This window comes from Stylophora pistillata, chromosome 4, assembly GCF_964205215.1.
Source record: "Stylophora pistillata chromosome 4, jaStyPist1.2, whole genome shotgun sequence".
Classification (NCBI taxonomy): Eukaryota; Metazoa; Cnidaria; class Anthozoa; order Scleractinia; family Pocilloporidae; genus Stylophora; species Stylophora pistillata.
Window position 1 is genome coordinate 25,449,792 of NC_142522.1, and position 13,932 is coordinate 25,463,723.

Sequence of the window (13,932 nt, forward strand, 5' to 3'; positions counted from 1 at the left end):
GTTCCCACAAGGTCATGCTCTACTTTCTTTCTAATGCAGCTTTGATACCCATTTAAAATCTTCATTGACCGCGACGTTCGCCTTCATCTCGAGATGAGCTTTTAGGAGTCCGATAGACTTCTTTCTCAGTAGTTTCGGGGATCTCTAGACTCCATTTCATCGAAGCTCCGCTTCCGGCGCTCAGTCGATTTCCTCCATCTCTGCGTCCTCTTCCGATAGATAAAAAGCTCCGAATGCTTCGGGGTCATACAGTTACTACCCGAGTTTGAGTGTCTAGAAGACATGGCTTTCTTTAAGTATTTTATGAAAAGTCCTCGATGTTTGAAGAAAGGGACATTACCAAAAGAATTTTTTTGTCGTTGAGTTTTTCATTGCAGTCTTGTAACTTCTTTCCCGGGATAACATGACAGCCCTCCCCGACACAGGTCCCAAGATGCGCGGTCGTGAACAAGAAAATTGAGCTTTCACTGCTTGTAGAATCGCTAGGTTTTACCGATTGTGATAATTATTTCACTATGATGATCAGTAAAACAGGGAAACCCCTTTGATTGGAAAAAGGTTGGAGTTAGTGGCACTCGTAATATGTCACACTGACCAGTTCATTGTCTCTATGGGAATAAGGCAGAAACTATTTCTTCTCAACCCAGGTCACTTTCTGTAAAGGGATTGCACATTGTAGCATTAACTCACCATTCGTCTCGAAACCTTGACATCAGCTAAATGTCTTTTTTTGTTTGAGGCTCCACGTGTGGTCAACCAGTCTCTCCTCATGGCTCAGTCATCATCCATCCTACTAGGCGAGAGAAGTACCAAAACGGCGATGTTATTCTCTTTGGCTGTAAACAGGGCTTTTATCTGGATGGAATGCCAATTATAACATGCAATGGGAAGAAATGGACACATACACACTTCCGATGTCTGGGTACGATCTGTTTAGAAAAAAGAAGAAACCTTTCTAACTTCAGATCAGCACTGTTTCGTGGCTCTGCATTTCAGAGCTTGTCTGTAATAATGTTTTGCATGTCAAAATTCTCAAGGTGCAGCTTTCTAGCAATATGAAATATAAAAACACCAAAGACGACAAGAGTTCTAAAATGAAAGAAAAGAGGTTTGTTTTCTATCCTGATCACTTATTGCCACCTGCATGTGAAATAATGAAAAGAAATAATGCTTTTTGCCCAAGACAAGATAGTTTTTCATTGCCACTTAGCGACAAAAACTGAGCACTATCACAAGTACTTATTTCATTTCCTTGACCTACAAATTCTTTTGCTTTATTTAGGGTTTTGTCCGGATGTGCGTAACATTTCAAATGGTGAAGTATCCCACGTGACCCCACACGCTGGCAAGGCTGCCATAGAATTTCGCTGTGAAAATAAAAGTTTCCAGCTGATAGGGAGAACAAGGCTGGAGTGCATAGATGGACATTGGAATGGAGAGTTACCTTACTCTCATAGTAAGTTTTCGAAACTAATTAACTTGCTTTACAACTGCATACAAATTCGACAACAACTCGACTCAACATTAACTGGAATTGCTTGGAACGCAACTGTTTTTTTTTAATCATTTACCACGAAGATGTTATTTAGAATTGAAAATGTGCAAAATTCACTTGGAATAAATCTATTTTTCTTCTATAGAGCTGCCGTCGTGTGTAAGTCTGCAAAGTCCGGCTAACGGTAAACTACATGGCAATGACAACAGCCATAGTGCAGAGGCAAAATTTACCTGTTTTACAGGCTTTGATCTATTTGGGGCTTCAACATTAACATGCAACAAAGGCGTTTGGAGTTCACGTGTTCCAGCTTGTAAAGGTAAACCGTATTATTTTCACTGACCAACTGTGATCTTTTAAAAGTGGCTTCTTCCAAATCTTCAGCACCAAAAATTTTCAACTGATTTTATTCTTCTGCTGCTGGTCCTTCTGTTGATGGCCCTGTCGTAAATCATAGTTCTACGTTAATTTCTCAGCTTATTGCACAAAGATCAGGGATCCGCGGAATGGACGCGTGTTTGGTTCACGTTTCTCACATGGACAAGTGGTTACTTTCAGTTGCAAACATGGCTATGATTTGGTTGGAGATCGCACCCTTCTTTGTATCAATGGAAGATGGAATTCTTCTCTCCCGCTATGTAAAGGTATATAATTCCTCGACAACCTAGAAATGATCTTTACCAGATTTAAACCATTTTTTTTAAATGGATGACTAGAATAAAAGCAAAAGTTTTAGTTGCTACACTAACATCGGTACTGTCCATGCTTTTGTGATCATGTCATTCTTATTTATTACTAACAATCTCAAAAAACAAACCCCACATTACGCTCTAATATATATTTTTCTTGATACTTTTATATCAATGAAGCATTACAGCGCATGGCTAATGTATGTTAAGGTTGCAGAAATTAATTCTTGGCTAGGATACTTGGTCGCAAAAGTAAATTCTAAGTTTTAAAATAAACAGCTGTCTTAAATTGTTATTTCTAGTGATGCAATGTGCCAAACCCTCCATTCCGATTAATTCACGAATCATTTATCCACGACCGGATCAAGTCAGATATCCTCACGGTACTACTCTTTATCTGGCCTGTCATAATGGACATCTTCTGACGGGATCGCCCATGATGGTGTGTAACTATACCACGTGGCTGAGAAGAAAATTCAGGTGCATCGGTATGCATATACATCTACCTTGTAAAAACAGAAAAAACAAAACCATTTTCATATGAGCAGTCCGAACCCGCTCACCTGCAATCCTATGGGAAACTACGTGTATGATGAAAGCTTAAGTGTGTAGGATTGTCGTTAGCCAATTGTGAATTCATCGTTCTAATTCCAAGAAATGGAGACTTTCTATTGTTAAATATTCTTTGTCGTCTTCCAGCGCGCGATGTTCTCATTTATGCAATATAGCCCTATCCAAGTTCAAAACTGTTTTTAAAAAGTAGCTAAGACTTTGTTTTCTTATGATAAAATACTCATTTACTGAGTTTAGTTGCGCCGATCGCGGAAATATATAGCTCTCCGTCATCGAGCTCGACGGAATTCGTTGCGCTCGGACTGTACGTCATGAATGAATAATTTCACGTCGTCCTTCCCACTCAGTTAATAAGCGCATTTTAATAAAACAAATTTTACATCACAACTATGTAAAGGTAGTCATAAGTACTACTTTGCGGCACCGTAACTTTGACATCTTCCTGTCCCATCCTTGGACCAATAAGTGACGGAGTCATCACACATGTAACACGGAAAGGCGGTGGAGAAGTTAAAATAAAGTGCCATGCCAATTATACGTTGGTCGGATCCTCAAGATTGAGCTGCATAAATGGAGAATGGAACGACAGTATTCCTTCATGTAAAGGTATGTCTCATACATTTAATTCCCACCAGTCAACAATTAAATGAGAAAGCAAACTTTCACGGCCTCCACCTGAAAGACTCCACTTGGAAATAACTTCTGATACAAATAAAAAAAAATTTAAATGTCTCTAAACGAGTTTTTTCTTTTTTGTCTTTTTTTTTTTAAACTAAAACATTTTGATTAGTTGCAATTTAAGCCACTATCAAGTATGGCTGCCATGGCAACTTCCGGGAAGGGAGTTGAGACTTAAGTTTGTATCATATCGTTGTTAAAGCAACAAATAAAACTTCTTAGCTTTTAATGATCCATCAAACAATACATCGTAAAAAAAGAAGAAACCTTACTGAGTGCCCATATGAAACCATTATTTTTATGTATAAACTGTGGAAAAAGGTGATATTAACTTTAGGAAACTATTTGTATTGGAGATAACATGGTTTCTAGGGGTATTTCGGATAACGATCACATGCTATGATGATAAAATGAGACAAACCTTCCATTCTTCAAAGGTTAGGAAAGCTTTATTCTTGTGTTTCCAGTTTGTCAAGGTATAAAATGTTATTTGAGATGGTTTGAGAGGTGACTTAGGACACCCATTTATTAAATAAGTTATTGGTTGGGTACCTTGCGTGGCAAGCGCGTTTAACACAAAAGGATTTTAACTATTTGTCGGAAAATTGAACTCTTTGAAAATCACTGACATAAAATTGCTCTTGTATTTGTAAGTGGGGAAGTTTTTTTTATTTTTTTATTTTGCACTCCTTAAGGGTAACCTTTTGTAATGAATAAATATTTCAATTTTGAAATATTCAATTTTGAAATATTAATCCCGTACAGGCCTGAAAAAAATCAGGCCTGTACGGGATTCGAACCAACTCTGCGATCGAATCCCGTACAGGCCTGATTTTTTCCAGGCCTGATTTTCGCTATTGCTTAAATAGCGCTATCTACTGCGAGGATCGTGCACCATATGTATCTAATACCGCAGTTCAAAATATATGAACTTCATATATTTCATTGTATATTTATCACTTTCACGGATTTATTACGAATCAACTCAACGGCCTGCTCCCAGTTGGCTTGTTAGCTCAATTGGTAGAGCGCTGCACTAGTATCGCAGAGGTTAGTGGTTCGAATCCCGTACAGGCCTGATTTTTTTGAGGTCTGATTTTCGCTATTGCTTAAATAGCGCTATCTACTGCAAGGATCGTGCACCATATGTAAATGCGGTTCCCTTAAAAATATTCACAAATTATAATTTATCATTATAATAATTATAATTAAAATGGAACTACCTTATAAACATACTTTATCACTAAAAACTAAGAACGATCTATGCACCTGTATGCAAATTTGCTCTTAAAAACTGCTCTTAGCTAATTTTTAATTTGCCCGAAACTAATTTCAGATAACTTCGGGAATGTCAATAACTACGTCCGACTAGCAATTGAAATCGCTAAATTGAAAAAACACAAAACGTTACTTTCTTTCATTTTAGGTAGATGCAAATTCCCAGGAAGGCCCAGAAAGGGATACACGTCAAACAGATACTACCAGAAAGACCAATATTTCTCACATGGTAGCAGCATCGAGTACGCTTGTGATTCATTCTACACCATGGATGGCTCCTCGACTCTGCACTGTAACGATGGGGCGTGGAACAGCAGTCTTCCTTCTTGCAAGAGTATGTTCTTTCCAGACTGTAAAAGCTCGTTAAAATGAAGATGAACACTACGTTACTTGTCCTTTAATATTGTGAGATAAAGGTTGGTCTCCAAATAAACCTCAATTTCATACTGTTTTGTAGAATCGTGTAATGACCCTGGATACATTGGTCAGGGAAAGCGAATTGGCACAGACTTCTCTCACAGGAAAGTAGTCACATATGAATGTACCAGTCAGAACTACAGTTTGTTGGGAAAGTCCCGATTGACATGCCACGATGGTAAATCGGATTCAGATGCTCCACGTTGCAAAAGTAAGTGAGATATTGTCCAAATGTTCGTATTTGGGTGTTCTTCGGTGGTGTTGAGGAAGATAATTGGAGAATCTTAAATCTTTTGTACAACAACTACAAAAACGACCAACTACCATCTGTTTTAATCATTTAACAGATAGTAATCACTTTATCATTGTTACGTTCTTGTCGTCTGTAAGAGCGCATGTGACACTTACTTTTCCAACTCCTCCTTTTCTCAGAAGTTTCAACATAATTATTTAGCTAAACGAACATTTCTCATTTATTGAGGCAGAGAGGAGGCCTCAGTCCACGGTTATTATGTTATAAATTAACTTTTACGAATCTTTTTCTTTATCATACAGAATCTTGTGCTCCACTGCCACCGTTATCTAACGGAAAAATCCACAACAACAATATCAGTCATGAGGACTTGATCTCCTTCTCCTGTAATTCAGGATTCCAACTCCATGGGCCTCAGAAGATCAAGTGCCTCGATGGAAAATGGAACGACAGTTCACCCAGTTGCATAGGTTAAGTCATTTCTCTCTGTACCATCATTATTAAAATCAAGTTTATAATCTTTATATGTATTATTATCATCATTACAATTAATATCATATATGTACTGTTTTATTCAACTTACACTTGTTACCTTTTAATGCACGACTGTTGTAAAAAGAGACGCTAGGCTTTCTCAAGATACGTAAAGCGATAACGTGGGATATGCATGATCCATTGTCAGTTACGCAAAGACTTCGAGATACTTGTCAGTATCGCTTAAATTAAATTTCCACCAGTCATTCGTCTCATCCCATAACTTGTCCGGATTACGTTTAATTTGTTAACTTCGAATTCAGTCTTAGTGTTGCGTGTATTCTTGAACTTGGTTTAATTCTTTCGTCAGCTATCTTTTCTTTCATTCATTCTCACCTATCGCTCTTTGCCTATCTATACGCCATACATACACATTAATCTGCTTATTTGTTTATGTGCTCATTTAATATTCTTTTAGGTGTACGTAACAAGCCAGGAATACTCATGAACGGAAGAGTAATTGGACGAAATTACAGCTACGGTTCTGTGATCAAGTTTGAATGCGATAGAGGCTACGAGTTACGAGGGTCACCCATCACAACCTGCAGAAAAGGTGCATGGGAAGGGCAATTTCCAGAGTGCGAGAGTAAGTTTAAGCGTACCGTAAACAATTAAGACAATTTCGACTTATTAATATATCCACTGCCACCCATTTGGACCGTGACTCCTACGAACCAACATAATGACCCGCTCCCACTTGGCTTTTTAACTCAGTTGGTAGAGCACTGCATCGCTATCACAGAAGTCATGAGTACCAATCCCGCACAGGCCTGAATTTTTTCAGGCATTATTTTCACTACTGCGTATGTAGTGTTCATTACTGCAAGGATCGCTCTCAGAAATATCCCCTTTCAAAAGGATCAATTCGTTCCAGTTAAAGCGATAAAAAATTGCTTAAACAAAGAAAATGAACGTTACGCTCGACGCGTAAGGTTTTGAAACTATTAACTCATTACACCCTTACATCAAAATACATATTCTCAATACTCTTCTCTCTACGTTACTTTTGATACTGGTAAGGAGTATTTGTTTTCCAACCAAGCTTCTCTGAGTTGGCAATCGTTTCCTCCAATGACCTAGCTGCATTACTACAAAGAGAAATTGGGTGATTTTCATTCTTGGGGTTTAAAAGGTTAACGGTGGCCAAGTTACATTATAGCCCTACCCCCTTTAATTTAGTTTAATTTAATTTAATTTAAATCTAATAGATTAGTTGTCTCTTCTTAGAAAGCTGTCAGGGTCGACGGTTCCTGTAAATAGGTTGAGCAGATTAAACGAACATGAGATTTTGAATAGAGTATTTATGTTCAAATTCGTAGTAACATGCTTTTTTTCCGAAGTTTTCTTATTGATAGTCAACTCTTGTTTCTTAGTATGTATCCAGGTTGGAGCAATATTTTGGGGATTTTGGGCCGTGAACAAGGGTGCAAGGAACTACTGGAGAGCTATGATCACAAGAATAAATTCGACACATGTAGGCTTTGCATTACTTGTCGATATGGGGAAAACGCGCAGTTACCTAAGGACTGATCAAGTCCTCATCATAGATAAAGTGCCATCGATAGGGGACGTATTACCTAACTCGCCAGTAATAGCCAATCAGTTCAATGATCATAACTTATGGTGGTATCGAACTGGTCATGCTACACACACTTCAACAACTTCTGTATTAATAAAGTTTGACAATGGTGAAGAAAAGTGGGTTCCCCTGGAAAGAGTACGCTTAGTTTCTCGCCCACGCTTTTGTTTTGATGTGAAGTAAATGTAACAACAATGGACTGCTAAAATTCTGCGAAGAGAAAAGATAGTTTTTCCTTCTTGGAAAAAAATTATCATAAAACCAGTACCCTGTGTAAGTTGCGGTTGAAATGTATCGAAATAAAGTAGTTTTACAATATATTTTTTTCTGAATAGCTTTTTCATTGTACTTAAAATCAAGATTGAATTAAAATTTATTAAGAGTTAGATAAAGTGACTTGACCTTTCATTTACTTTCTAATTAGACAGAAACTTGCTCATTTAAACGTTGCCATTTTTGTTGCTCAACCTTGTGCAAAATAAAAACTTCATGACCGAAACAATTCTCGTGACGAATGAATTAATGTAAGGTGGGAAATAAATAGGTTAATAAATAATCTGCAGAGCTGTAGGTTTCGGTTAAAAAGTATTAAGATCAGTAACTTAAAACTCTCAGTGTCTGGTGAGTTTCAACATCGCAATAGCAATTCAGCATATAGCGAGAAATTTTACTGCTTTCTGGGTAAAATGTCCGAATGATATTTCCGATATAGGCCCTAGATTATATAACAGGTAATAAACATTTTTCTTGGGGTCTCTGCCAGAGCAATTTCAGACCAAGAAAAGATGAAAATAACAGGAAAAGGATACGACGAAGTCGAAAGATAATCAAGATGAGGGTAAATGGCGTCAATAAAGTAAAACAATTTCGAGCTTTGTGACCCTTCGTCAACGAGGTTACCACGGGTTTCTATAATTTGGTCGAAGTGCGCTCCCTCCTTCAATTTTAGTTTCTGAAGCATACTTCAAGAGAATGCACTTAGAATAACTCATTCAAAAAATTATCTCACAAAATTGTTTTGGTAAGCGAAACCAAAACACTCGTCAAACTTAAATCTTACCAACAAGATATGTCACGGAGCGAATGAAGAGATGTACCAATTGTAATACAATCAAGAAAAATCCATTTGTCGCGGCTTTTGGAAAAATTAATTGAAAGGAACAGTGCTGTTTTCAACTTATCAAACGATTTTTCTGTGCGAAAGGAAGGGAAATAAAAAGGGGCTAAAATTCCTATCTTCGTACTAGATATAATTTACGTGCAAGCTTTAGTCCAACGCAAACGGACGGTAAATAAGCCATTTCCCACTAAGGTGATAAATTAAGCTGAGATTGTTAGTCATTACCACAGTTAAGTACTAATAACAGCCCTTGAAAGGAACTTTCACCAGCACTTCACGATCAAATGTTACTCCTGGGTTCAAACCTTTCACTGTAAAAAAAGCTATCTTTTTCAAAGTGCAGTGTCTAATAGCAATGTTGGCAACTTTTATGTTAGAAATAAGGCAGTGGTTCGAATCCCGTACAGGCCTGATTTTTTTTTTTTTTTTTCAGGTCTGATTTTCGCTATTGCTTAAATAGCGCTATCTACTGCGAGGATCGTGCACCATATGTGGTTAACATTATCATAATTGCAATGGGAACAAGAGACTTAACCAAAGCCTACTTTCTCCAACAAACTCCTTACAGGATTTACGAAAGTAAACGAAATGAGAGTTCAGTTTCCCCCTTCCCTTTATTGCAAATGTCATGGTTTACTTACTCACCATTCTAAAAACTCTGTATTAGGGGCCTGAATAGACAAAACAAACAAAAAAAGGAATAAACAAAGGGAAACAAATAGTTACCTTTGATCTGATTTGTATGTAATATAATATATAGTGAGGGACCCATGTTTAGTGGCTGGTGAACATTTTCCTGTTATAAATCAGAGACGTTTCCTTGTCAGTTGGATCGTTGTCAGGAGAAATAATGTTGTATTACTAAAGAATTTCTTCTGAGGGTTCTTAATGACCTTACGAGCAAAATCACATACAGTACGCCCGGACAGCCTTTGGTTTTTCTTGTGTATAACTATCAGAATGCTGCCTATAACGTAGGTTACACTAGCATATAAATATAATTTCCTTGCAAAAACTCATTTATAGCTTTTTTATCATTTAACTTATCTTTCTCAACTCTGAGTTCTTCACAATTTACTTTTGAATATGTACATAATGTATACACAATGTGTTAGAATTAAACAACTTCAATAAAGTTATCAAAAAAAAAAGAAGATTCCTAGATCGTTTCTTCGTTCAGTTGCTTCCCAATCCTGTTGTCTTCCTTGTGCTTGTCGTTGACCTCATCCTCCTCGTTCTCCCCCAACCCCACCCCCAACCCCACCCCAACCCCACCCCCAACCCCACCCCCAACCCCACCCCCAACCTCACCCCCAACCCCACCCCCACACCCCACCTCCTCATGTGGCTTAGATCTGATCTGTTTAATTCCAAAGAGCGCTGAGAAAAACAGTGGTAGTGAATTTGGTATATAGGTAAGTCCCTGATATCAGTCACGGCAGCTGTGCGCAGGTCGAGTGCAAATTCATTGTTAGTGGATGGTGCAATACCAAAATGAAGAAAAGAAAAAGAGAACTGAGACAACACATTTTTTAAAAAAAATTTACCCAGAACCCGATGTAGATAGACAGTTATAAAGTCACTAAGTTTGTTTTAATTAAAACAAAAAACACTCCAGATATTTCATTCATCATAGAGGTCATCAGATTTATTCAACTGTTACCGTCCATTTTTTTTTTAATTAAAACATTTAATAATGAGAGTGCGAGCTGGGAAACTAAATCAACCAGTTTGCTTCTTCTTAGCTTCCCGGAAAGAGAAGTCGTTGCAGGAAGTGGCTGCCTGACTGAATCGCTTATTTGATTCGCTTCCTTTATTCATGTGATGAAGGTAAACAACACGGCGCCTGTAATTAAATAGTATAATTATAAGACTTATTTAAGGATCCGTGACACCAAACGCTGCTGCAGATACTGCCCCTTTGATATTTACTTTCTTATGTTAAATTGCAACGCTAAAGGAAGTTGGATTGCATTGCATCTAAAAACCTGCAAACGTGTCTTTCCACATCCTTGTCTTTGAGCAACTCATATACTAAGGAAGTTAGATTTGACAGACTTCCTTATGAAACGTGTAGGGCTTGTTTCAGCGTCCTTTGTATTCTCGTTTATGATCGTCTCATACGGTGAGTACGAAAAATAATATCGACAGTATCAGTCATAACAAGTTTTAACAGAGGTACTATTGATAAAATGTTGATTAAGCACACGTTCAAAGGTCCTTACCGGAGATCTGAAGATAAATAACCCTCCATATGTTATGCCTAATAAGCAACAGTTAGCGCTAATTTAAAAGTCGAACGATGACCCACGTACGCAACAGTCTGAAATTGTAATGTTATCCCATAACCTAAAATTTTTGAAACTTGACCCATGGAGTTGACCCGTTTTTAGTAATTTAAAGAGAGAGCGTTCTACCGTTTAAACTCAGCAAATTATGTAAACCGAAGGTATGATCTTTTCAGTTACATCCTTTGACCAATACTTCACCGATTCCCTCGTACATAAATCACAAACCATCTCGCTCTTAAAAGAAAAATCACCCCGCGCAAATAACTTCGCAAGAATGGATCTTTTACCCAGTTGATCGCTGAGTTTTGATTGCCACTTGCGTTAGTTTCGATGTTAGCGATGGACGGGAAATTTCTCTTTAAAGCCTTCTTTTATCCAAATTGCTGCAATGTAATAATCGCACCCAGGGCACGAGTCAAAGACATTCAAATAAAAGCGGCATTCAAGTTCTTCGTTTCCCCGAAAGAAAAAGGGTCTGATGGACCAGGAAAAAATCGTTTAGCTGTGCCATCGCGTATGTCTTGCGTAACATAACACGCACTTACTTTACTCTACTTGTAGACAGATGTTTAACTTACAACAACGAAAAGAGCTTTAGCGCGACCCAACCCTTAATGAGTCCTAAATAGGTTCAAACATGTTTTGGAATTCGCGGTCACATGATAGAATTCTAATTGACTAAGCTATGTCGTACCCAATGGGAAATATTTGGCTCTCAGTCTTCAGGCATGTCACGACTACGTGTTTCCCAGGCCGGCCCTCCCACTCAGTTAACAAGTACCTCTTCATAAAATAAAATGTGATGTTTGCATAATTAACATTCGCAGAAGCAGTACTAAGTGATCCTTTGTTGCAACTTTGATAGCCTCCTGTCCCACCCTTGGACCAGTAAGGAGCAGAGTCGTCACACGGAAGGGAGGTGGTGAAGTTGAGATAAAGTGTCATGCTAATTATACGTTGATTGGATCCTCAAGATTGAGCTGCATAAATGGAAAGTGGAATGACAGTATTCCCTCATATGAAGGTATATCTGATGCACGAAATTCCCACCAATCTAGGATTAAAGGAAAAAAAAATTTTCACGGGTTCCTCTTGGGAGACTCCACTTGGAAATAATTTCAAGTAAAAATAAAAAAAAGTCGAACGGTGCCCCTGCAATTGACAGAAACATGAAATACGAGTCCTTAAAGCGCCACGTGTTGGATTAAATAGAACCATAAGCGGGGACCCTCGAAAGATCAAACGTAGATTGATCACGTGCAGCCGATTACAGCTGTAGCGTCTTTATAATATAATATCCATAAATTATCAAGTAACCTTAATTAAACACCAAATTCTCGTAACCAATTTATAAGGAAATGTGTAGCAGCTAAAGGGGAGAATTAACAATCAGATTTTGGGAGTTACAGGGTTAAAACAAGTTCCGCTTTCAGTGACCACAACACAGGTGGAAGACAATAAATCGGCAATTGGGACTCAGTCAAAGATGACCACAACCGTATATGTGCACGATCCTTCGCAGTAAAGCACTATTTGAGCAATAGTGAAAATCAGACCTGAAAAAAATTTCAGGCCTGTACGGGATTCGAACCACTGACCTCTGCGATACTAGTGCAGCGCTCTACCAATTGAGCTAACAATAAAGGTCTGATTTTCACTATTGCTCAAATAGTGCTTTACTGCGAAGGATCGTGCACATATACGTTTCATAACCGCAGTTCATACATATGTTTCATATGTTTGTTGTTGTATGACCACAACCGTTTGATAAAGGTTAATACTTCAGTGCTTTAGGCGAACAAATTTCCGAACTTTGACAACCGTCCTCTTAAAACGGGGTGACCGCTTGATACAATGCCGCTTAACCCTTTAACTACCAGAAGTGATTTACAAGTAACTTTTCCCTGTAATATCACTAACTTATCAGGTAACCTTGGTTGAACACCAAATTCTCGTAAGCAATTTACAAGTGAATGTGTAGCAGCTAGAGGGGAGAATTAACAATCAGATCTTGAGAATTGAAGGGTTAAAACAGGTTCGACTGTATCATAAGTCAAGTTCAACGTATGCTATTCTTTTTCTAATAATATACATGAAAAAATTTCTCAGTTCTGATTGATTAAGATGAATGCAGTTTTCAGTTAATTCAGTGCAAAAGAGGGTTAATTCAGTGCAAAGAAAGAAACTAGGCATTCTGATTGGTCAGTAATTGGTCAATTGCACCCGATGCGCGCGCTTTTCTTCTGCGTAGTTATGAGGTATTTTTTCATGTATATTATTAATACATAATCACAGGATTTTCTCGTGCAATTTGGAATGAATAAGCACTTGTAAGTTTTTTTAAAGACCACAAATTGCACTCGCTCTACGGACTTATGTAATTTTGTTAGTCTTTGAAAAAATTTACTCGTGCTTATTTATTCCAAATTGCACTCGAAATCATGTGATTACCTATACAAATTTGCTAGTTGCATGTAACAGATTTGCATGGCAAGTCATATGTTAAAACTGTACAGAAATATCAAACCTAGATACCACCCTGAAATCAAAATGCTTTTCCTTTCATTCACTGAATTTTTTTGCTGTTGTTGTTAATTATCGAAAGTTGCGGATTGTGGCCCCTTACAAAAGCCAGATCACGGAGATATAATCGAGCAAGTAGCGTTTACCTATGGAAATAGAATAGTCTTTGACTGCACAGAGACAGGTTACGAAATGAAAGGATCAAAAGTAAAGACATGTCAAAGTGACGGAACATGGAGTGGCTCTCCTACAACATGTGAAAGTAAGTAAGAATTAAATTGATAAGTTTTAAAGAAATCACGATTAGGATCACGATCATTATTTAAATAACAAACTTTGCTTTGATATAAAATTGTAACCTTACCAATTTGGCAGACTGAAAGACAGGCAGAAAGACAGACAGAAAGACAAACATACGGCGAACTGATGGATTGGTCAACAGATGAATTGATTGATCGACTAACCAATTGATCTTTACAGTTGTTCAATGTGGCGATCCTGG

At 37.8% G+C, this 13,932-nt stretch overlaps 1 protein-coding gene across 1 annotated transcript; it reads left to right on the forward strand.

Moving 5' to 3' along the window:
* The first annotated feature begins 403 nt into the window (after positions 1–403).
* Positions 404–7,888, forward strand: LOC148733022 (sushi, von Willebrand factor type A, EGF and pentraxin domain-containing protein 1-like). The gene is made up of 12 exons (XM_088757946.1): positions 404–443; positions 740–922; positions 1,283–1,456; positions 1,641–1,814; positions 1,972–2,139; positions 2,487–2,726; positions 3,166–3,363; positions 4,862–5,047; positions 5,171–5,341; positions 5,686–5,853; positions 6,336–6,503; positions 7,291–7,888. The coding sequence occupies exons 1-12, from the start codon at positions 404–406 to the stop codon at positions 7,677–7,679; spliced, it is 2,259 nt and encodes a 752-aa protein (XP_088614072.1). The 3' UTR covers positions 7,680–7,888.
* The last annotated feature ends 6,044 nt before the right edge of the window (positions 7,889–13,932 follow it).

Bases quoted from the DNA above. Each gene is read 5' to 3' on its own strand.
- LOC148733022 (XM_088757946.1), top strand. From the start codon at position 404: ATGACAGCCCTCCCCGACACAGGTCCCAAGATGCGCGGTC. The intron at 2,140-2,486 runs GTATATAATTCC...TGTTATTTCTAG, and splicing joins TTCTCTCCCGCTATGTAAAG to TGATGCAATGTGCCAAACCC. The intron at 5,342-5,685 runs GTAAGTGAGATA...TTTATCATACAG, and splicing joins AGATGCTCCACGTTGCAAAA to AATCTTGTGCTCCACTGCCA.